The sequence below is a fragment of the Medicago sativa genome, chromosome 7 (assembly GCF_051527215.1).
Source record: "Medicago sativa cultivar Bolivia chromosome 7, Bolivia_mono, whole genome shotgun sequence".
Lineage (NCBI taxonomy): Eukaryota > Viridiplantae > Streptophyta > Magnoliopsida > Fabales > Fabaceae > Medicago > Medicago sativa.
In genome coordinates this window covers 50,434,634-50,458,489 of record NC_140755.1, presented here as the reverse complement: position 1 = coordinate 50,458,489, position 23,856 = coordinate 50,434,634, and the positions used below count along the sequence as shown (strand labels likewise).

At 35.3% G+C, this 23,856-nt stretch overlaps 2 protein-coding genes across 2 annotated transcripts; both read right to left on the bottom strand.

The window, feature by feature from the left end:
- Window positions 1-3,991: 3,991 nt before the first annotated feature.
- Window positions 3,992-4,853, bottom strand: LOC146906497 (uncharacterized). Its single transcript, XM_085728856.1, has 2 exons — window positions 4,440-4,853; window positions 3,992-4,084 (listed from the first exon to the last, which is right to left on the bottom strand). Exons 1-2 carry the CDS (start codon window positions 4,851-4,853, stop codon window positions 3,992-3,994), a joined length of 507 nt encoding a protein of 168 aa, XP_085584982.1.
- Window positions 4,854-15,600: 10,747 nt separating this feature from the next.
- LOC146906496 (histone-lysine N-methyltransferase, H3 lysine-9 specific SUVH6-like) lies at window positions 15,601-16,687 on the bottom strand. Its single transcript, XM_085728855.1, has 4 exons — window positions 16,603-16,687; window positions 16,354-16,485; window positions 16,296-16,303; window positions 15,601-16,209 (listed from the first exon to the last, which is right to left on the bottom strand). The coding sequence occupies exons 1-4, from the start codon at window positions 16,685-16,687 to the stop codon at window positions 15,601-15,603; spliced, it is 834 nt and encodes a 277-aa protein (XP_085584981.1).
- Between the last annotated feature and the right edge of the window lie 7,169 nt (window positions 16,688-23,856).

The following is a 23,856-nucleotide window of genomic DNA, read 5'->3' as shown; positions in this document are numbered from 1 at the left end:
TATGTACAATATAATTACTTAAAAACTCTTTAAATTAATAATTATTAATTTATCGATAAATTAATAACTCTCTAAATTAATAAATTTCTCCGGTCCTGACATTATTAATTTATAGAGTTTCTACTGTAATTAAAATTTGATAAAACAGTCCCTCAAAAAAAATTGATAAAACAGGATATGCACTAAAATAATTTGATTCGTGTCCCATTTTCCAAACAAAGTTTCTCAAGAGACAAGTGAGCACATTGGGATTACTCAATAAAAAAAAAAGCCCATAGAAACCAAAAAAACAAAGTAAATAAGTAAATGATATAATATGAACATGATAAAAATTAATTTTATTATTCGCTTGATACATACATGATAACAAATAGGATATCATTATCCTTCAAAAAAAAAATAGGATATCATTATTTTATTTTAATAATTAAATCAGAAAATTACTCTCGTAATTAATTCAATATTTTATAAATGACATGTAATTAATTAGTATAAATCAGTATGAAATGACAACATTTTAAAAACGGAAGAATACTATGGTAATAAATAAGAAGTGAAATTTTTAATCATGTCGGGATAGTTTCTAAGGTATCGTTTGGCCAGGCTTTTTTACGGTCTAAAAGCTCATTTAAAACAAAGTTAAAATAAAGTCCTTTAAGAAAGAAGCTAAAGCTGTTTGGTTTCGTTATTTTTTTTAGTTTTAAAGTTATTTTTAAGTTAAAAGTTGTTTGGCAAAATATTGTACAAAACTTACTTCTCGACAATTTATTTCACAAGCACCTCTCTTCAAATCACGCTGGGAACCTTTTTTTTTTAATATTTATATTTCAATATATTTTTTCTTCCATTTAATTTTTTTTAACCGGTCCATTTAATTTTTTTTTTGTAGGAGGGTCCATTTAATTTTATTATCTTTTTATCACTTATATATTTAATTTCAATATCGTTTAATTATCACAACCTACCAAATATTTTTATTCACGTTGTCATTGAAGACACTAAATATTTTTATTCCCTTTCTTCAACCTCGAAAATATATACACACATATTAGCGATATAATAGTATTTTATGTCCGTCTGTCTGTTTTGTTTGTTACGCTAATGCATATATTTTTTTTAGTGTTGTGTAATACGTATAATTATTTTTATCAAATTTTGATTTTAATTAAAAGTACAAGTATAGATGCCTAAAAAAATTATACTTATATATATTTTGCACATTTATATTGTAACAAACTATGCATATCTTTTTCTTGTTAAAAAAACTAAACATATCTTTTTCAATGACACTAACAATGTAACAAATATAATATCATATAATATGAATTCTTATCTTTTTGAATGACACCAAAAATATGGTATTCTTATAACAAAATTTGTTATAGAGTATAATTGGAAAAGAAAAAACCAACTATTCTCTTTATATATACACACACACTATATACATATTACAAATATATTCTTCAGCTCCACAATTCTTTCATTGAGGCAGACGAACATATTATGCAACACCAAAAAAAGTTATACGCATTAGCGTAACAAAAAAATAGACAGACGAACATAAAGTATTATTCTAATGTTTGTGTATATATTTGCGAGGTTGAAGAAAGGGAATAAAAACATTTGCGAAGTTGTGATAATTAAACAACATTGAAATTAAATATATAAGTGATAAAAAGATATTATAATTCCTTCAAAAAAAAAGATAATAAAATTAAATGGACCCCTCCTTCAAAAAAAAATAATTAAATGGACCAGTTCAAAAAAAATTAAATGGAAGAAAAAAACATATTGAAATATAAATATTAAAAAATAAAAAAAGGTTCACAACGTGAGTTGAATAGAGATGCTTGTGAAATAAATTCAACAACTTTTGGCTAAAGCTCATTCCATTCAATTTTATGCATTCTAAAAAAAGTACTTTTTTAATAAGTAACTTAATTGATATTGTGTTTGGCCTAGCTTCTCCTTAAAAACGTAGAGAAGCTGGAATAAAGCCGGGTCAAACGGTACCTATATATAAAGAAAATATCCCCTTTTGGGCTGACTTTTTCTTCTTCCTATTTCACCCTCAATTTTCAATACAAATTACACAAAACAAATAGACAAGAGTAAATTCAAATATTAAAAAAAGTTTAACAAACTCAATCCATACTATCCATGACATATCAGTTAGTTTTCCTTATCCTTTGTCCTTTTTAAAAAGATAATAAGTGGAAGTGAATACAATTTTTTTTTTTATATAAATAGTATGAGTACATGTACGTTTTTTTTTTATCCTTTTATCCTTTAAAAAGTGTATCAAACTAGGTCGAATATATATGCACTATATATAAAGAAAATATAAGATTTTGGGCGGACATTTTCATTATCTCAATTATACCCTTAAATTAATTTTTTTTACTAAGTTAGATATCTAAATTTGTTGTGTGGAATTGGAAAGATAGTCATCCGTAATTATCATGATATTGGCTTTGAAAAAGGACAATTTTGAAATTTTGTTGGATTTCGATTTTTATATATATATTTTGTTAGTAGATTAAAAAAACTAATAATATTTAAAATTAATAGTATTCCAAAGACTTACCAATTCTGCATATAAAAAACAAATATCGGTGGAAATTTGTTGTTATATCCACCTATTTGCAGAAGTGCAAATTAGTAACCAATTTTTTTAAGCCCAAACTGCACTTTTTGCCCCCTAAGTTTTAAAATGTTGTGATTTTGACCCCTTTCGTCTCAAATTTTCTGCTTCTTGTTATGGACACATTGTGATAACATTTTTTATCGGCTGGAAGAGCATAATCTGTTTATTGTCTTGGAAAAAATTGTGATACTATATGTAATTTACTTGTGTCAGCTCTTTTGAACTTTGTCTTTGAATCATCCATTTGGTTTGGGATGTCATTTTTTACAGTTATGGAATGAATGAATGATCTTTCATTCTACAGCAAGTGAAGTTCTTTTTTAGAATAGGTGTCGTAGTTGTTGTTTGTGTACCTATGCTCTACCTTTTAACATGTAGAGAAAAGGTAAATAAGCCATGGTTGTTTATACATATTTCTACAAAATGTACAAAACCGAAATGAAGTGCTTCCCAAACTAAGGTATTTTCAGTTCCTTAGAATAGGAAGTATGTTCTCATTTGGGTTACACATCTGCGATGGACTAAATTACTACCAACATGTCTTGACACTCTACAAGAATTGTTTGGAAGGGAAAGATCAGACGACAGTGTTCAAATTCTAGATGACATTCACAGGAATTTTCTGCATCCCTTTCTAATGCATTCTCTACCTTGTCCTCATTTTTCACTTCTACTGTCTGAATGAGAACAAAATTTCCTATGTTAGTTTCTCCAAGTTGAAGGCTGAATGCGTGGAGCGTCAACGACTTCCATTCCAATTATGATTCCTCTTCTTCTTCAGATATAGGTAAAGTCTCACTATCCTATGGCTTAAAATGCCAAAGTAGTGAAGAATTTGCTAACTAGCGTGTAGATGGCATCAACTCCAACACTGCCACCATATGCACGGTTTCGCAAGACTTTCACCTCCTCCAACAACTTCTCAATCTTTGGTGTTCCCACGGCATCAAAATGTTTCTCCACAAAAATCAACCACCAATAGGCATCACCGCTGCCATCAAACTGTGGCATGACCGTTTTCCCCTACTGTGAATTTTGTTGTCAGGTGCGAACGTGCAGTGTTGTCAAAAGTGGTTAGATAAAATTTTGCTATGCAAGAGTGCTATAGCATTGCTATAGCCACTATTTTAATATCAACAGAAATCAGTATTGATCTAAATGAAGCTGATTTATGAGATTTGTAACACTCATACCAGACGTATCTAGAAAGTCTAGCACGTGCATTAAATTTAGTACTGGATACATTAAAATATACAACATTAAATACTTACGAATTGAATATTTATACAGCAAATTGCGTTCATACGTAAATCACATAAACATCTCAACCATACATATATAATTTCATCCTTGGAATCCAAAGCATCCCGCAGCGATACGAACGCACACTTGCTGAAACATCCATCCGACTTCAAGCTTGCTTAACCATCTACTCATCTGAAACAAATAAGGATTGGGATGAGACATAATGTCTCAGTGAGTTCCCCTAAATCCTGGGCTATAGGCAACCTCAAGGGGGAAACCTACGGTCACCACGTGTCTACATTACAACCTGCCGGTTGATTATACGTGTGTGGGGACTTGCATACTTAGACGGTAGTGCATACTAGAGCCGTCATAATCTTATCTTAACTTGTTATAGGCTTCACTTCCTATACGTGTCATGGCGATCGAGGGGAACCTAAGACCGCATTGCCAAAGATACGCTTCACTTCCTATACTTGTTATAGGCTTCACTTTCTAACAGGATATCATCCTTGACATCCCATTGAAAAAATCCTTTTGAAGATACCCTGCAGGCTTTAGCAATAACCCTTTCCGTGATGGTTACTGGGATACCCATCACTGCAGATCTAATTTCCATTCCTTCAAAAGGTTTCAGACCCATTTCTTCTCTGGTCCTTCCTTTTAGACTTGAATCTTTCTCTACAGTCCTTTTCTCTTCAAGTCTTGTCGATTCCTTGTCGTAGACTTCAGCCCTTAACCAAAAGTCCTTTACCAGATTCTCATATGTTGGTCCAGTCAACATACGAAAATAACCATGTAGCTTTTGTGGTTTGATGTAGGCCTCCATGTTCACATCGTATTTTTCCAGAGATGAGAAGTCAAAAGGTGTTTCCTTTTGAACAATCAGATTTTCTACTGGAATAGACATAGTCTTTGGTTTGATAACCAACCCAGATTCTGGAACACCTTGAGGTTGCATGTTTGAAGTAGATTCTGAACCTTCTCGTTGCGAGCATGATGATGCCATTTGATTGATGATGAAGATGATACTTTTAAGGTTCTAGGGTTGAGAGAATTGTGCTTACTTCGCATGAACAGGTTTGAAAGTAAAGAGTGTTTGTTGTGAAGTGAGTAGTGTGTGAATTGATAATGTGTTAAGAGTAAAAACAATTGCAATTCAAAAGAGACAAACAAACATAGCGTTAATGACATTGGGGGCGCGTGAAAGTACTTTTCAAAGCTATTGAATCATCATTGCCCTTTTAAGTTATACACCAATACAGGAAGGCCACGTCAGAAGTTCTCAGAGTAACTACCAAGTTCGTGGGCCAGGAGTTACCAAATAAAGTAACTCCCAACGTTTCCACTAACTCAACTATACAGGAGCATAAAATCCAGCTTCTGAACTTCAGATGCTGACGTCATCATCAGAAGTGAGTTTTCCTCAGGACCTCAATAAAGAGTTTCTGATGGACCACTGCTTCTGAACTGACTTCAGAACCTAAAATCCTATTCAGGAGCAAGCAAGCTTTAATCAGACACGAACTTCATGTTCAAATTTTTCTTAATAAAATCAAATCTTTCAACAGTTAAAGGCTTAGTAAATATATCAGCCCATTGATTCTCAGTATCAATGAATTGTATATCTAAAATTCCTTTTTGAACATAATCTCTGATAAAATGGTGTTTGATTTCAATATGCTTAGCTCTTGAATGCAAAATTGGATTTTTAGACAAACAAATAGCAGCAGTATTATCACAATAAATGGGAATACTGTTAGCAATTATCTGATAATCTTCCAACTGATGTTTCATCCAAAGTAGTTGTGTACAACAACTTGCAGCTGAAATGTATTCTGCTTCTGCTGTAGACATAGCAATAGTTGTTTATCTTTTGCTAGCCCAGGATATAAGATTATCACCCAGAAATTGACAATTGCCACTGGTTGACTTTCTTTCAATCCTATCACCAGCATAATCAGCATCACAGAATCCAATTAGCTTATAATCTAAGGATTTTCTATAGAGGAGTCCAAGATTAGTTGTTCCCTTCAAATACCTGAAGATTCTCTTGACAGCAGTCATATGAGATTCTCTAGGATCTGATTGGAATCTTGCACACAAGCATACACTGAATAAAATATCTGGCCGAGATGCAGTGAGGTATAACAAAGAACCAATCATACCTCTGTACAGCTTCTGATCTACTTTAGCTCCTTCATCTTCTTTGCTTAAGGTGCACGTAGGATGCATTGGAGTGTTCATCACTTTACAATCTTCAAGCTTGAACTTCTTCAGAAGCTCCTTTGTATACTTTGATTGATGAACATAAACTCCATCTTTGCATTGATTGATTTGAATGCCAAGGAAGAACTTCAGCTCTCCCATCATGCTCATTTCAAATTCTTCCTGCATCAACTTAGAGAATTCCTTGCAAAGAGATGCATTAGTAGAACCAAATATTATATCATCAACATATATTTGCACAATAAGAATATCTTTCGCAAGGGTCCTTCTGAAGAGTGTTGTGTCAACCTGTCCTCTTTTAAAATCATTTCTGATTAAGAAATTACTTAGTCTATCATACCAAGCTCTGGGAGCTTGTTTCAAGCTATATAGTGATTTCTTCAGTTTAAAAACATGGTCAGGATATTTAAGATCCTCAAATCCAGGAGGTTGTTTGACATACACTTCTTCTTCAATGACACCATTAAGAAATGCACTCTTGACATCCATCTGATATAATATTATGCCATGATTATCTACATAGGAAAGAAGTAACCTGATTGCTTCCAATCTTGCAACTGGAGCAAATGTTTCAGTATAATCAATGCCTTCTTGTTGACTGTAACCTTGTGCAACAAGTCTTGTTTTGTTTCTTGTTACTTCTCCTTGTTCATTCAGCTTATTTCTGAATACCCATTTTGTTCCAATAATGTTCTTGTGCTGAGGTTTGGGTACCAGATCCCACACATCATTTCTTTGAAATTGATTCAATTCTTCTTGCATAGCTAAGATCCATCCATCATCTGAAAGTGCTTCATCAACTGTTGTAGGTTCAATCATTGAGATCAGTCCAATCATTGAGTCTTCTTGTCTGAAGTATGATCTTGTTCTTCTTGGACTATCTTTGTTTCCAATGATTAGCTCCTCAGGATGTGAAGACTTATGCTTGAATGTGTTTCTAGGAGGATCTGTTTGATGTGGGCCATCTTGTGCTTCATCAGAAGCAACTTCATCTTGTGCTTCTAATGTGGGTTCAGCTTCTGGACTGTCTTTAGATTCAGCTATCTGATTAGGTTCAGGAATAACTTCAGGAACCTGTATCTCTGCAAAACTTTCACCTTGCTTTGAAGTTTTATCTTCAAGCTCTTTGTCATCAAATTTAACGTGCATAGATTCCTCAACACAAAGTATTTCTGAATTATCCACTCTGTATGCCTTTGACCTTTCAGAGTAACCTAAGAAGATTCCTCTTTGAGCCTTGGCATCAAATTTCTTTAGGTATAGCTTGTTATTCAGAATGTAACATGTACATCCAAATTGATGAAAGTAAGACATATTGGGTTTTCTTCCTTTAAAGAGTTCATATGCTGTTTTCTCCAAAATAGGTCTGATATAGATCCTGTTCTGGACATAGCATGTTGTATTCACTGCTTCTGCCCAAAAATGTTTTGGTAAATCGTTTTCATGGATCATGGTTCTGGCCATTTCTTGTAAAGTTCTATTCTTTCTCTCTACAACCCCATTTTGTTGTGGAGTTCTAGGAGAAGAGAATTCATGGACAATTCCATGTTTTTCACAAAAAGCTTCAAATGGCTCATTTTCAAACTCTCCACCATGATCACTTCTGACTTTCAAAATCTTTGATTCTTTTTCAGATTGAATTTGAGTGCAGAAACTACTGAATACATCACAAGCAACATCTTTACTCTTCAGAAATTTTACCCATGTCCATCTGCTATTATTATCAACAATGACTAATCCATATTTACTTCCATATAAGGATGCAGTACTGACTGATCCAAATAAATCAATATGGAGTAGTTCTAAGGGTCTGGAGGTTGAAACAATGTCTTTGATTTTAAAAGATGATTTCACAATTTTTCCTCTCTGACATGCACCACAGAGTGCATCTGAATGATAGTCAATGTCTGGTAGGCCTTTGACAAGTTGTAACTTACTAAGCTTAGAGATTAACCTCCAGTTAGCATGTCCCAACCTTCTGTGCCACATCCATTTCTTATCATTCACTGACAGAAGGCAAATCACCTTCTGGTCAGCCAGTTCAAAAAAATTGATTTTGAAGACATTGTCAACTCTCTTTCCCTTGAACACAATGGATTTGTCTTCCTTGTTGATTACAGTACAGTTAGTTTTCTCAAAAAGCACATCATAACCATTATCACAAAATTGACTTATGCCCAAAAGGTTATGTTCAAGACCATCTACCAACCATACATTATTAATAGAGGTAGAGGAATTACCAATAGTTCCTGTACCTATGATTTTGCCACACTGGTTGCCTCCAAATTTCACATTTCCTCCCTCTTTCATTGTTAGACTGAGGAACACGGACTTCTCTCCTGTCATGTGTCTTGAGCAACCGCTGTCTAGGTACCATTATCTTTGCTTTGGCACTGCTCTTAGACATACCTGCATCATTGACATTTTCAGATTTAGGTACCCATTGTCCTATGGGTCCTGGAAGGTTAGTACTTGAGGCTTTACTCTTCACTTCTTGTACCTTGTGTTGTGAGTTGAGTTGCTTCTGATTAACCATCACCTTAGGTTTTGGTACTTCAGAAGCAGTAACTGTCTTCTTCTGAAACTTAGACTTCAGAACCTCAGATTTTGGTTTCACCAGACTCTAAGGAACAGGTTTTGATCTCTTTAAGATTCTGATCTTTGAAGTTATGGAATCAGATTTGATCATAGCCTTTGGCTTAGAGTTCTTTGGCTGTGAAGTAATCTTAGCCTTAGAGCTAGAAGCTTCAGGTTCTGATTGAACAACAATTTCCAACTCAGCACCTTCAGGTATAAAGAAGGTTTTCAATCCTTGCTTGATGCATTCACAACATGTTTTGAGACTGATTTCATTAGGTTTCCCTCTTGAAAAGCCAATCCCTTTTCCATTGTTTCTGTAAATGCTATAAATCATAGAAGCCACTCTACTTCTGTCAATGCCAGATATGATAAAATCTTCAAGAGCAATTTCATGGTTGCTTAAAGGTTTTTCATTACACTTTTCGTGTAGCTTCTGACATAAGAATCTGAGCTGATCTTCATAAGTTTTACACATGAAGTCAAAGCCCCTAAGTCCTTGTTCAGAAGCTTTCAGATCCAATAGAGTTGATTTTTGCTGCTTTACCAAATCAGCATATTTTTCTTTTAAATCCTTCAACTCATTGGTTCTTACTTCAAAATGTGTAAGAAGTTCTTTAAGTGACTCAACAAGTTCATCTCTGAGAATCTTAGAATATACCTCATTTTCATCTTCAGAATCTGATTCTGTTCCAGCTTCTGAACTTGTTGTAGCTACTAACCCAACAGCTACCTTTGCATCTTCATCAGCTTCCTCTTTATCAGATCCAGATTCACTTCCCAAATCATCCCAGGTTGCCATTAAACTCTGCTTAATCTGCTTCTTGAATTTGCTTGGTTTGAAAGTTGATTTCTTTGACTTGTCCTTTGACTTCTCCTTCTGAAGATCAGGGCATTCAGCAATGAAGTGTCCAGGCTTCTTGTAACACCCCGTTTTCCCAACTTGAAAATTTCATCATAAATTAGAGTATTTAAATTACAAACGGAATGTCACATGCTTCTTTAAAACCACAAAATAGATAATAATAATTATCTTTCAAAATTCAACGTCAAAATCTAAAATCATGCAGCGGAAAATATTTCAACATACTATAAGTCTTGGCACGCAGGCCTTATTAGGAAATCTCATAAAACTTTGGTTGAACATTTATTTGGAAAAGACACGTAAGGAATAGATAAGAAAGCAAGCCCCATCCCGTTACGTATCAGAGCACCTAGACACGAACCACAGCTAGTCCTGGTTACCTGCGCGTTACCAACGTAAGAGCAACATTACAACAGAAGGGGTGAGATTTCACAGTCAATAAATTAAGCATATAATTCATTAAAATGAATTTAACAACATAAAACATCGTAACATCTAACACTTAGCATAATACCAATATCATCATCAAATATCATCATCAGAACATCATAAACATCAACATCATCTAAAACGATAACAACATCTTAAGCAATCATCATTTATTTCATGTTATGACGACTCTACAATGCAACAACAACTCCTCATCTTAAACAACAACATCTTAGACAACTTCAATATGCATGTGGTACCACCAGGGCATTAAGTCCCCTTCGCTAAGGTCATATTTGGACCTGTCGGGCATTAAGCCCCCATCGCTAAGGTCATAAAGGACCTGTCAGGCATTAAGCCCCCATCACTGACTATGCAACGACGCAACGCTAACTGCAACAACGTGAACATCTTATACAACTCCATATCATGGACAACTTCTTAAATTCTTGCAACTTAGACCGACTCATGCGACTTCCAGACAATAACAATCAACAGCAATAAACAGCAGCAAGACACAACATATAATAGTGCTTGAATGCATTAACATCATGTAAGGAATGAATTACATCAACAAAATTATCATAAAACATCATAATAAGACTCATGCAACATTACTAATCATCTCAGTCATATACACAGACTTCTGTAACATATGGAAACATCCTAAACAACCCTCATTCGTAATTCTAAGATTAACCCATGACTACACGTGCGAAAGGATCGCATCGGACAACAATTTGGGCAACTAACAGTCTAGCTCGCAATGGCGAGTAACTTGGCTCGCAGTGGCGAGCTCAATGGTCTAGCTCGCAGTGGCGAGGGTTATTGCTCGCAATGGCGAGTGGTAGCTTGCTTGCAATGGCGAGCGATTCTGCTCTCAGTGGCGAGCAGTCTGGGTTGGCCGCAGTTGCGAGTGCTCTAGCTCGCAGTGGCGAGCGATGACAGTTCAGGCTCGGGCAGAAACCTAAAAACTTCAACTTTTCATCTCTCTTCATGATTCTAACACCAAAACAGCATCTAATTAACACCCTAGTCTATATCTAAGGTCTGTACACTAATTTTGCATCAATCTAACATCTTTTCATGGTTTAATCATCAAATCGGTCATTTAACCCTAATCCCGATTCTCACCAAAACTCAACCTAATCATGTCAAATTCAATTCTCAGAATCATACCCTTAATAATATTGAAAGTTAGTCCCACCCTTACCTGGTTATAGATGAAAATCGACAGCCTCCTCTTGTTCTTCTCTCTTTCTGACTTTTTCTCCCTTTTCTAAAAAACGCACGTTCTGCCTAAAAACTTTTCTCAACCTAACTCCTTCGATTTATAACCTCACTTCTAATTTCTCTTTACACCTCTAAATATGCTCTCTTTTACATCACAGCCCAAATTCTAATATTTTTATTTTCTTTATCATATCTTATTTTATTCAATAATAAAATAAGTCACTCAACATAATAATTCACAACATCATATACTTCACATCAATCTCGCAAATCACATAATTCATCTATAACTCATATAAACTTACTGAACTTCATAAATCATATATATATATATATATATATATATATATATATATATATTAAACCTTATTAAATTAATTAAATAATTAAGACGGGCGTTACACTTCTTACAGTTGAAGCATCCCTTCTGATCTTCTTTCCTTGAGCTTCTGGAGTTACTCCTTCTGGTTAGAAACTTCCTGTTCTTCCTGACCAGATACTGAAGTCTGTTGGAGATCATAGCCATCTCAGCAGCATCTTCTTCAGAGTCTGAACCAGATGGTTCTTCTTCTTCAGATTCAACAACTTTGAGAGCTTTTGATGACTTGCCTTTGGATAGAAGAGCTATTACCTTTGGATGTTCATTAAGACTTAACTCATGAACTTTGAGAGAACTAACAAGATCTTCGACACTTAAAGTGTTTAAATCTTTAGCTTCCTCAATGGCAGTCACCTTTGGTCTCCATCTAGCAGGCAAACTTCTGAGTATCTTCCTCACGTGGTCAGAAGCAACATAACTCTTCTTTAGAATCTGTAGTCCAGAGACTAAGGTTTGAAACCTTGAGTACATCTCCTCAAAGGTTTCATCATCCTTCATCTTGAACAACTCATACTAATGTACAAGCATGAGAGCCTTTGCTTCTTTGACCTTCTTGCTGCCTTCGTAGTTTGAACAGAGAGAAGCAAACATAGCTTTAGCAGTGGATTTGTCACTCATCTTCATGTACTCTGCTTTAGGTATAGCAGTGACAAGAGCTCCTCTGATAATATGATGCTTCTTATAGAGTTTCTTCAGCTCAGGAGTATGTTTCTTTCTATCAACATCAGCTCCTTCTTCATCAAGAACCAAGTCACCAACACCTTCTTCTAGTATATCCCATAGTTCTTCGTCTAAGCTCATGATATAACTATAGAAGTTGGTTTTCCACCAAGAAAATTCTTTAGCATCTCCATTGAACTTTGGAATCTTTCCAACACTGAATTTCTTACTGTCACTATAATCATGTGAGACATTATTATAGCTAGTTTGACCAGGAGTAGGAGTTGGAGATCCACCAGACATGTTTTTCTCAGATCTTTTACTGTTGCACGGTTAAGTGTTAAGACAACAGACCAAGGCTCTAGATACCAATTGAAGGTGAGAAAAACACAAGAAAGGGGGGTTGAATTGTGTTTTTGGAAAATTCTTCAATTCTCTAAAAACTGAATACACTGGTCAGAAGCTAAGTGATACAACTTCGGAAGTGATAATCAAAATCTGAACGCAGCGGAATAAAACAGAGAGAGAGAGAGAAGAAGAAAGACACAAAGCAATTATACAGGTTCCTTCCACAAACCGGAGGTAGTCCTGTCCCCCTTGCACTTCCAAGGAGAGTTCACTAGAATGTAATATCTGATTACAATTGCTCAAGCACACAACAAGAGACTTCCTTTGCTCAAGCACACTTTGCAAGAGTCTTCCTATGCTCAAGAACACAATCAAGAGACTTCCTTTGCTCAAGCACAACTGCAAGAGACTTCTAGCTAAACAAAATTACACAGAAAATTGTTTAAGGTTGAACACTTGATATACAATCAGAGGTGCTCACAATACAAATCAGATACAGACTCTAAGACTTAAGAATTTCAAAGATATGACTTTGAGACACAGAAATTCTAAGTGAATGCTGAACAATTTCAGCAGAGGTTTGACACTTGTAAAAATGTTGAGAGTCTTTTGTTCAGCATTGCCAAATCTCTACGACTTCACTCCTTTATATAGAGGTGTGAAAGAGACGTTGTGAAATTGCCAGCACATCAAAAGAGTCGTTGTTGAAGCTTGATCTTTCACCAATGATCTTTTGCCTGATTTGGTTGTTGTCCTATGAAGAACCAATTTGAAATCCATTCCCATTGTGAAGGAACATCTTTGCAGGCATAGCTGTTATTCTGGAGCTGTTTTCTTGTCTTGTAGCATGGACACAAAACAGAGTAGTGGAGAAGGTGGTTGTACAGTTCGTACAAAGTACAATGTCAACGCTTTTTGAAGATAAGCTTCCAAAGCCTTCAAATCTTCTCCAAAATGACCGTTGCAACCATCCACTAGTCTTCTGTAGTGTTTTCGAATCCAATAGACAACTTTTGAAGTGTTGATCTTTGAATCTTCAGCTTGTGGTGATAATCAGCTTCTGATGAGCTTCAACTTCTGATGGAGTCGCTTCTGAACTATCCGCTTCTGATGACTTTCAGCTTCTGATGACCTTCAGCTTCTGATGACCTTCAGCTTCTGATGACCTTCAGCTTTTGATGCTCTTTCATATTCAGGCGCACTTATGTCTTCAGATGCTCTTTCATATTCAGATGCACTTCTTTTCAATGCTTTCAAGGTTCCTTTTCTTGATTCCTTAGCTCTCTCTTTGTTCTTCAGAACCTTTATATGATGTAAACTTTTAACTATGGTCCTGTACACTTGAACAAATATTAGCTAGTCCAATTTACAATTTTTAATACCTTGTTATCATCAAAACTCTTTAAGGTTCATTGTTAAACACATTTTGTTCCAACAGATTCACCAATATGTTTTTTCCACTTATGGAATGAATGAATGATCTTTCATTCTACAACAAGTGAAGTTATTTTTTTAGAATAGGTGTAGTATTTCTTGTCCGCGTACCTATGCTCTTTCTTTGAACATGTAGAGAAAAGGTGGATAAGCCATGGTTGTTTACAAACATTTCTACAAAATGTACAAAAAAGATGATTAGAACATGAAGTATGTTCTCATTTGGAAGGGAAAGATCCAACAACAATGTTCAAATTCTAGATGACATTCAGAGAGGAATTTTCTGCATCCCTTTGTTATGGATTCTCTACCTTAATTTTCCTCATTTTTCTCTTCTACTGTCCGAATGAGAACAAAATTTCCGATTCAGTTGAGGGCTGAATGTGTGAAGCGTCAATGACTTCCACTTCAATTCAGATTCCTCTTCTTTACCAGATATATGTAAAAGCTCTATATACTCTGGCTTAAAATGCCAAAGTAGTGAAAAATTCACCAACTAGCATGTAGATGGCATCAACTCCACCGTGGCCACCATATGCACTGTTTCACAATACTTTAACCGCCTCCAACACTTCTCACTCCTTGGTTTTCCCACAAATCAACCACCGATAGGCATAAACAAAATAACACCCTCAAAGCCCCAGAAATGGTAATAGAAAATATAGGAAAATGAAGCAACAAATGTCAGTTACTCTTACCGACATAAACATCATATTGGTCAACCATGAGTCAAATAAGGTCCTAATTATTCAGAAATCTCTATATCGCATTTCATCACATTTTCATGTTCAAATTTGCGTATTGTATGATACCTATCACAAGTGGTACTAATGACCATTTTACAACCGTTCATGAACACTTATTCCTATGGCCAATATTGATTTCAATACTGAATGAACTCATCCATAATATTCATATAACAATCTGTATTTTCTTCATAAATTTCCTCTCTTTTGTGAACTTTCTACAATTTTTCATGAAAATGACGTCTCTATCGCGCTCCCTCATTCAGCTTTTCATCTCATAGTAACATTGCATACAAACATAACTACATTTATAGATGCTCAACACATGACATTTAGATCGTTGATAAATAGGAAGCACAACAAACACTATTTTAAGATCAACAGAAATCATTAGTGATCTAAATGAAGCGTTTGGGCTATGAGAAATACTGATATACACTGAAAATCATGTAGTAGCAAAAATCTAAACAAGACATGTTCAACTTTATCCAAAAAAAATGTATCACAAAAGTAATTACACTGTTGTACCAATCTATTGTTTCTGTTGAATAACATTGCAGTCGCAAGGGAACTAAAAACTATATAAAGTAATATTTGTCTGCAAGAAAAAGATCATAGATGGAGGCTTAATTCCTTCCACATTTATTTTTCCTTCCCCATCATCTACTGAAACAGCACGGCTTGAATATCACCTGTTAGAGTTATAATTCAAAAAATATGAGCAAGACAGAGAAGAAAGCGAATTTATGAGCAAGACAGAATGAGACGGCCAAAGTAAAAAAGAATTACCTTTTCTGAAAAAATCTCATCAATATAGTCGACGGATGCATTCAGAAGCTCCACAATAACATGCTTTCGTCTTTAAATTTCCATTTGAATCAATCAATTGATCGATTATGTAATTGTAATTCAAAGTCAGCTCATTCATGCTCGGAATGTTCTCCGCTGCATATAGCATGATGTGTGGAATCCTCAGATCATCATCATCGAAAAGAACAGTTCGAGCAAACAAATTGGGAGAACAACTATGGTTGATAAACCTTGCCACGTTACCATACTTAGCAGCATCAATGGTAAACCTACCGCTATCACATCGATCATCAATGGCCTCTTTCCCAATTGAAGCTTCTAAGGGTTGATATGAACTCAGCTCCTTACTATCAACCATATATGAATCCTCTTCCCATGAACTACAGACCTTGTGAATATAATTGCCAATATTATATAAATACTCATCATTATCAACTATTTTCAAAGCTTCCTCATCTTCAATAATCTCACCTAAATACTCACAAATAAAACTTCCTAAAGGAATTGCATTATCTGATCTCACACCCCATCCTTTCGCCTTAGTCTTGAAAATTTGAAGCTTAAATTTAATCTCTTTTTTCTTTACTCTAGGAATTTTCCCTCCACTCTTAAGAGCACAGGCAAATTGTCCTCGTGAGCTTAGCTCAGTTGTTTTGGACAATGCATAATATATGCAAGGTCCGGGGTTCAAACCTCTGCCACTACCAAATAAAAAGAGCACAGGCAAATTTCATATAATCAGAACATTTACGCCCAACAGAGTAATCTTCAAAAAGCCATTCAGGATAAATGTTACGAGTAATGTATTGAAAATATGGAACCTTGCCAGAATCTATACGATTAACCACACATATAGAAACAACTTCTTTTCCATTGGAAATATCTTTAACAAAAAATTTCTGATCAGGCAATCTAACCAAACAAAATTTAAAATCTAATTTCCCTTTTTTTTCCCAAATAGATTCAACTTTATAAAGACCATAGTAACAATACACCTCACCTTCACCACGTGCACCACCACCACCGTTCTTTGAATTAAACTTTATAATAACTCTAATAGGATTCTTAACAGCAAAACTATTCATCAAAGCAAATTCCCTTTATCACATTTTCCAGAATTAATGACATTACCTCCTTCCCCTGTATAAACGAACACTTTTGTATCATCCATATCGTCAAAATGACAAGAAACAATGCTAGTTTCAATTAAATTATCATCCTTTATCACGTAATCAATGAGACTTACATTCTGACGATGAAGACCAACAACATTGAGTTCTTGCCAATACTGAAACTTGTCACCTACTTCAATTCCAGGGACATTTCCAATAATTTTTTTCCCATCGTGAATGAACTTGCCTCTTTGTTTTAGAACCCGTGACACTTTGATAGGAAGCGCGTCGCCGGTAAATTCGTTACCAAGTTTTCCACAGAGAGCACGGAAGTTACCTAATGTTGTTTTTACTTTCTTTCTTCTTTAGTCATCGGAAGTCAAAAACGGCGTGTTTTTGTCATTGATTCTTTCTTTCCTCTGATTCTCTAAGATCGTTTTGCTAGTTGAAGGTTCATATGCATAACAACGTTTTAAACACAGTTTCTTGATTGGTGTTTCCTTGGTTTCAGTGTTTCTTTGAACCTTTGACAATACTCTCCTGGTGCTTACATTTTTGAACAACAATGATCTTTCAGTAAAGTTCTTGTTGGAGACTTGAAATGGTTTGTGTTGTTGGTTCGTAGTGGAAGACGAGGGCTTCATCTTAGTCATTTAGTGATTGGTATGGTGGGTTTCTTGATTGCAAAGTGTATATGGGAGGGTGATTAATTAACAGTTACTTTTCTTCTTGAAGATAAGAAATGAAACTGTTCAAGTAGAAAGTGTTTAGAAGTGTGTTTTCAAGGGTGGACTTATTTATAGACACCAGTTATACTAACTAACTATAATTCTCTAACTAAAAACTAACTGACTGTAACTACCTTAACAAACTATAGTTACATAAACACGGTTTAAAAAACTCTGCTATGCAACAGTGCTATAGCAGCATCATAGCCGTTATTTTGTAATATTTTGCACGAAATAAATTAGCATAGAAAAACAATGATTTGCGTAATCTCTGCAATTCAATGGTGATATACCGCCGCCTCAGCCACTATTTAACAAATACTTAAGCATCATATGATTTTGGCTTAAATTGGTACTGGAATTTGTGTTGTTAGATGGCTACAAGTCTGAATTCCGTTTCGGAAAAGATATTTAGCATGAGTTGGGATTTACTTATCAGACCAATTATCATACTGAATATTTATGAGAAAATTCTTCTGCTTTTAAAATTTATCAGAAAACGGTACTGAAAAATGCTTCTGCACCACAATGATTTATTTAGAAATTGGCAGTCATACACATACTGATATTGCTATAGGGTTTATTTTCAACATTGCTGGCCTTCCTTTATGTTCATACAACAGACTTTGAGCTTAGATATACAACATTTAGCGCTATTCTAATTTTTGAACCAAACTGAATGATCCATTATTAGTTAAGAAAGACCAACCAACCAACACCCTCAAAGCACCAGAAAAATGAAGGAACAAATATCAGTTACTCTTACAGACATAAGCATCAAATTTGTTCTTGAACAAATCTCACAAAGTCAACCATGACTCAAATTAGGTCCTAATTATTCAGAAAATCGTCCTCGAGGAGATTCGAATTCAATATTTTGAGGTTACAAGGCACCACAAGTGTAACTTCACGAACCCCGATACATAGAATTCAAATAATTATCAGTTACTACAATGTTCTCATTCAAGTGCATAATCCGTCCATTTCCATCATTCGACCTCGTTAATTGAGAGTTTTCCTAAAATTTGTGTTTTCTTCTGCAAATTAAATCTAAATCACCACCTGAATTAGAAACTACGTCAATGGTTTTGCACCGTTCATTATTCCACCATCTGCTTCATTTCCACTGTCTATCACGGCCTTACCTTTCTATATAAATCTGATTTGGCGCTTATATGTTAATTATTCCAACATCCACGTGTTTTGATTCCATTTTGACTCTAAAGTGTGTTATTCTTGAGATGTGTTATTGCATTATATGAAAATGATTTTTGTTCAATTCGACGATCTCTATTCAGATTATGTATTATGTGTGTTTTTCATACTTTCTTTGTTCATTCTGAGTATATTTTTGTACTGACCTAAATTTGTGCTTCTGTAATAAAATCTGAGCTTTTATATGAAGTTTGTCGTAATTATAATTTCAACACCGAAGTGTGACTAGTCTTACTAATTGGACGTTGTTATTTAGGGGAAACTAAACTACATTGACCTCCTCTAGTTTTAAAATGAACATTCACCTCCCTTAATTGTTTTAACTAATGATACACACCTCCCTCGAAAGCTAACATAGTTGACAGAACGTTAAATAAACCTCCCTTAATTTGTGGTTAGTGGTTCTGGTGGAATTTATCTCACAGAGCTATTATGGTCAAATTTCATGATTTCATTCACTAAATATATACCAAGGGGTACACTATTTAAACGAAACCTCCCCATCTGTGTCATTCTCTCCCAAAAATACATCCCACATCACTATCTAAGTATATGTTTGATGCACTTTTGAAGAAGCCAAAACAAATTCTAAGAGGTGTAGGCTTGATTTAGACATGTTCAGTTCCTCTAGTTTATACACAGAAACATTAAAAAGGAAAAATTATAAGCAGACTCTAAAAAGCTACCACCATTAACTTTTTACATATTTGTTGTAGATCCAAATATAAAGTCTCCACAACTTGAAAATCCCAAATTGAAAATTTCTTAAGAAGATTCCAGCTGAGATAGTGATCCAAATTTAGCAGAAGCAACTCTGTAGATCCAACTATCTAAGTGTATCTCAACATTGCTTGATTTCTCTGCTGCTGATTTCTTTGTTGCACAAATACGCTGTTGCATTTGTTTTAATGAGTTGTTGGTGAACAGGAACATTTCTTAGAATTTGTAACTGGTTTGCATTTGTTTTCCTTTCCATCTTGATTTTCAGCAGAAATTGAAGCTTTCTTCTTGGAATCTTGAAATAGTTTCCTTTCTGTAACATTTTCATTACTTTGAGTATTCTTTATGATCAGTGATTTCAACAATTGTTATCCTCTTTCAATTGATACATTCTGCTTTTTTGCTTTGCTTGTTCTGGAAATAATAAGAGCGACAAGCATAGTTAGTGGAGAATTGCAGAAAAATAACATGCCTATTCAACTAATGATTGCTTAAGAGAATGATACACAAAAGAGAATAAATCTATATTAAGAAATAAACATACCAGTAACTAAGGAATTATAAATCGGGGTAACAACATACCAGTAACACATCTAATAAAAGATTATTCCCGACATGGCTCACAATCTATATAACATTATTACTTGTGAAGGGGACAACCAATGTTATACACATACAACGTGAGATTATTCACTTTTTTAATACTTCAAAGGACGATACACAAAAGAGAATAAATGCATATATACATATTGACTGTTCAATCAATAGGAACCGAAAATATTAAACTAAACGAGAGAATTATAAATTTGAATTGACGTGGTAAAATATACTAATACTACCAACACCTTTTATTGGAAAGGGACCTAAATAAGAATGTTACCAAAGATTCCAGTCTAAAATCAAATTCAAACACATGAATGTTACCAAAGTTTTGATTAAATAACAAAGATAAAAACATTTATTAAAAAAAAAAAAAACTAAATAAGAAGAAGAAAATAAAATGAGAGCAGGTCACTTGGATTGACATTGTTATACAAAAATCAAACGTCAATCAAGCAACTGCATTTAAAACATCGTTATGAAGATGTAACTTTAAGTAACAAAAATATCAAAGAGAATGAGAGGAAAGAAAGCATCAATGATGAAAACACACAGTCTTTGATTTCGGATGACTCAAGACAAGAGAAAGAAATAAGAACATTAGGTAACTTCCTTGCTCTATGTCGAACCCTCCACTGTAAAAAATTTACGGGCGACGCACCTCCTATGGAATTGTCACGAATTCTTAAACATAGAGGCAAGTTCATTCACAACGCAAAAGAAAATTGCTTCGTGAATGAACTTCCTCTATGTTTTAGAATCCATGACATTGTTGATCGATGAGAAGAATTCACAAAGAGATGCAAGCGTTTTATATTTGGGTGTTAAGAGAAGTAAGGTGTAATATCCCGCCTGTCAGTGTCAGAATATTACCGTCGATCGGGCTATAAGATTAATATAAAGGAAAGTAAGTTATGGAGAATATTATTAAGTGATGACATTCAAATACGAGCTAAGTCTCAGAGTCGTCTTTAACCCGCTTAAGACAAAGGGCATTTTGGTAATTGCGCATCAAGGGAGTATTTAATTGATTTTGGGGCCAAATATCTTCATAATCTTTTCCCTTTCTCTCTCTAGGGTTTGAGATGGAAAAATTGCTCTCTCTTCTCTCTTCTCCCACGCCTTCTTCTCTCTTTCTCTTTCTCTATCTTTTCCAACTTCTTCCATCTATGGCAAGGCTTCACCTTGTGATCTTTCAAGATACCAAATCATTAGAAGCTTGTATTGAGATGTCTTTCTCTTCTTCTCTCCCTCAAGAATAGATTATGAAGTTAGGGTTGTTGATGTTGGTAGAGAATGATGCTTGGAAGCTTGGGGGTTAAGTGATTATCTTGGTGATCTCATGGTTAAGAGCTAAAGAGAAAGTTGATTGGAAGATTGGATTGATGAACCAAGAGCTAGGGGTTGAGGATGTTTATGGTATGTATGGCAAATTGGAAGCAATTGGTAGAAGATTGAGCATAAGCTAGAGTGTGGATTGTGTTCTTGGCTAACTTAAAGCTTTGGAAACAAGGAAGCAAACTAGGGTTGGTTGTGAAGGGAGGATGATGCTTGCTTGAGCTTGAGGCTTGGAATTGCTTTTATAACTTGCAAGGTGAGTTCCTTAAATAGTTTACCACCTTTGGTTTATGGGTTTCATTCAAGTAAGGAAACTATATGAATTTTAGGGTTGAAATATGAGTTAGTTGCCCATTTTTCTTACCATGCTTGCTATACTTGTATGTACTTGTTCCATGACTATTTTACATGTTTCTAATGATCCTAAGGGTCATATAACACTTGGAGATGATTGGTTTGAGGTTTTTAAGTCAAAAATATCAGTTTTGAGGTGGCTGGACTGTCATTACTCGCCACGGCGAGCTATTACTCGCCACAGCGAGCTGGAAGGTCGAATGGGGGTGTCCACTCGCCTCCTACTCGCCTAGGCGAGCAGCTGCTCGCCTCCCACACAAGATTACTCGCCTAGGCGAGCTACACAGTGGGGAAACCCATTGTGTTGTTCGCCTCAGGTCATTTCGGCGTTTCGCGAGCGGTTCTCTTGTGCAGTCTTTTTAAGAAAATTAAAACCCCTCAAACCAAGATCCTAATTGTTAAACTTGGAAATGAGATTTCTTTATAGATGAAACAAGTATTTGGCAAGTATGGTGAAGCATGGTAAATGAGAGTTTTATGTTTGAATCGGTAGTGAGCTAATCCTTAAGAAAGGGGAAGATCATAGAGCCTCGATATAGATATCGAGAATTAGATAGTTAGCATGAAATTAATTATGCTAGGTTGGGAGAGATTAGATATCTCTTAACAAAGAAAGTTAAGCAAGAACCCTAAGTAAGGAACGACGCGAAGTGTAAACTCTTCGCATATGTTTAAGAAGATCATGCAAATATGATAAGCTGTGGTTGATGATTATATCTCTCCTCTAAGATTAAGAATGTGCATGATCAAGTAAGTAAGCATGAATAGGTTTATCTTTTTTGATATGTATAAGAGTAAGATAAGTTTAAAATGATTTAAGTAGGTGGCATGTCTCTTGCAATCCATGAAGGTATGGATTCAAGGGGTTCTCATGATGAGAACGATTCAAGCCGTAAGGGACCCGCATGTCACTGAGTAACAAGACGTAGGTGCTCGTGTCTCTTGTTATCCACGCCAGGGGGATACGGGAGGTTCTCGACCTAAGGGGAACGGTTTAAGCCGCAAGGGACCCGCACGACACCGAGGGAGTCTGATGTACGTACATCGGTCATGTATGGGATTGATCTCGGGGTTACTCCACCCGGGACTATCCGTAAAATGAATCAAGATAATAATGTTTGTTCAACGCTAACATAATAAATGAACTTATGTACGACATGTATGTTATGAGTAGGTTTCTATGCACGATTATGTTTATGCTCATGAAAAGCCCATGTATGATTATATTTAAGAACAAGACTAGAGCACGAGATGCTGTTAGGCAAGAGCAAAATATGTATAGATCAAGTAGAGAAAGCTATGTCCGTGACGATCTTAGGTTCCCTAATCGTTCGGTTTAGGATTTTGTCATGAATATGTTATGATAAATCTTGATGCGTTTAACGTATCTTGAGTTGTGGTCCTAGGATCCCTTGACCGCCATGACACGTAAGATAGTAAACCTATAACAAGTAAGATGGAGTTATGACGGTCCTAGTATGCACCACCGTCTAAGCATGCAAGTCCCCACACACGTATAATCAACCGTCAGGTTGTAAAGTAGACACGTGGTGACCGTAGGATTCCCTTGAGGTTACCTATAGCCTAGGATTAGTTGGAACTCGCTGAGACATTATGTCTCATCCCAATCCTATTTTGTTTCAGATAAGCAGGTCGGACGTCAAGTTAGCTGCCGGATGGATATCTCATCAAGTGCTCGTTCGTACTCGCTGAGGAATGGATATGGATTACAAGGTTGCATTTGTCATTATTTTAGACAAAAGGTGTTGTATCATTTTATACGAACGTGTATTGATGTATAATATTCATTCGAAGATTTTTGTTGTAAATTTCTTATGTATCCACTACTAAATTAACGCACTTGCTAGACTTTCTAGATACGTCTAGTATGGGTGTTACATTTGGTATCAGAGCAGGTCGATTCAGATCGTGCCTTGGGTCATTAAGTTGCAACTAAGGTAGTGGGACCATTGGGTTCCGGGTAAATGTTTTAATTGTCGTTGTTAGTTGAGCCTGATCAACTCAATTTAGCATTCGACAATTAGGATGGATGCCTGAGAGCTGAATAGGACCCAGGAGGAACGAAGTATGTGATGAGGATGACTTGAGAAGGTAGAACTCAGAGTGAGAATGGTAAGAGTCTAACCGCGCTAGATGGTGGCCGGTGAACTAATCTGGTTAAGTTTG

What these genes read in the sequence shown, in the direction of transcription:
- LOC146906496 (XM_085728855.1), bottom strand. Translation starts at nt 16,687, where the DNA reads ATGAATAGTTTTGCTGTTAAGAATCCTATTAGAGTTATTATAAAGTTT. An exon ending in TGGTGGTGCACGTGGTGAAG is followed by an intron (nt 16,486 to 16,602) that starts GTGAGGTGTATT and finishes TTTTTGTTAAAG; the next exon opens with ATATTTCCAATGGAAAAGAA.
- LOC146906497 (XM_085728856.1), bottom strand. Translation starts at nt 4,853, where the DNA reads ATGCAACCTCAAGGTGTTCCAGAATCTGGGTTGGTTATCAAACCAAAG. An exon ending in TTATTGCTAAAGCCTGCAGG is followed by an intron (nt 4,085 to 4,439) that starts GTATCTTCAAAA and finishes TATTTGTTTCAG; the next exon opens with ATGAGTAGATGGTTAAGCAA.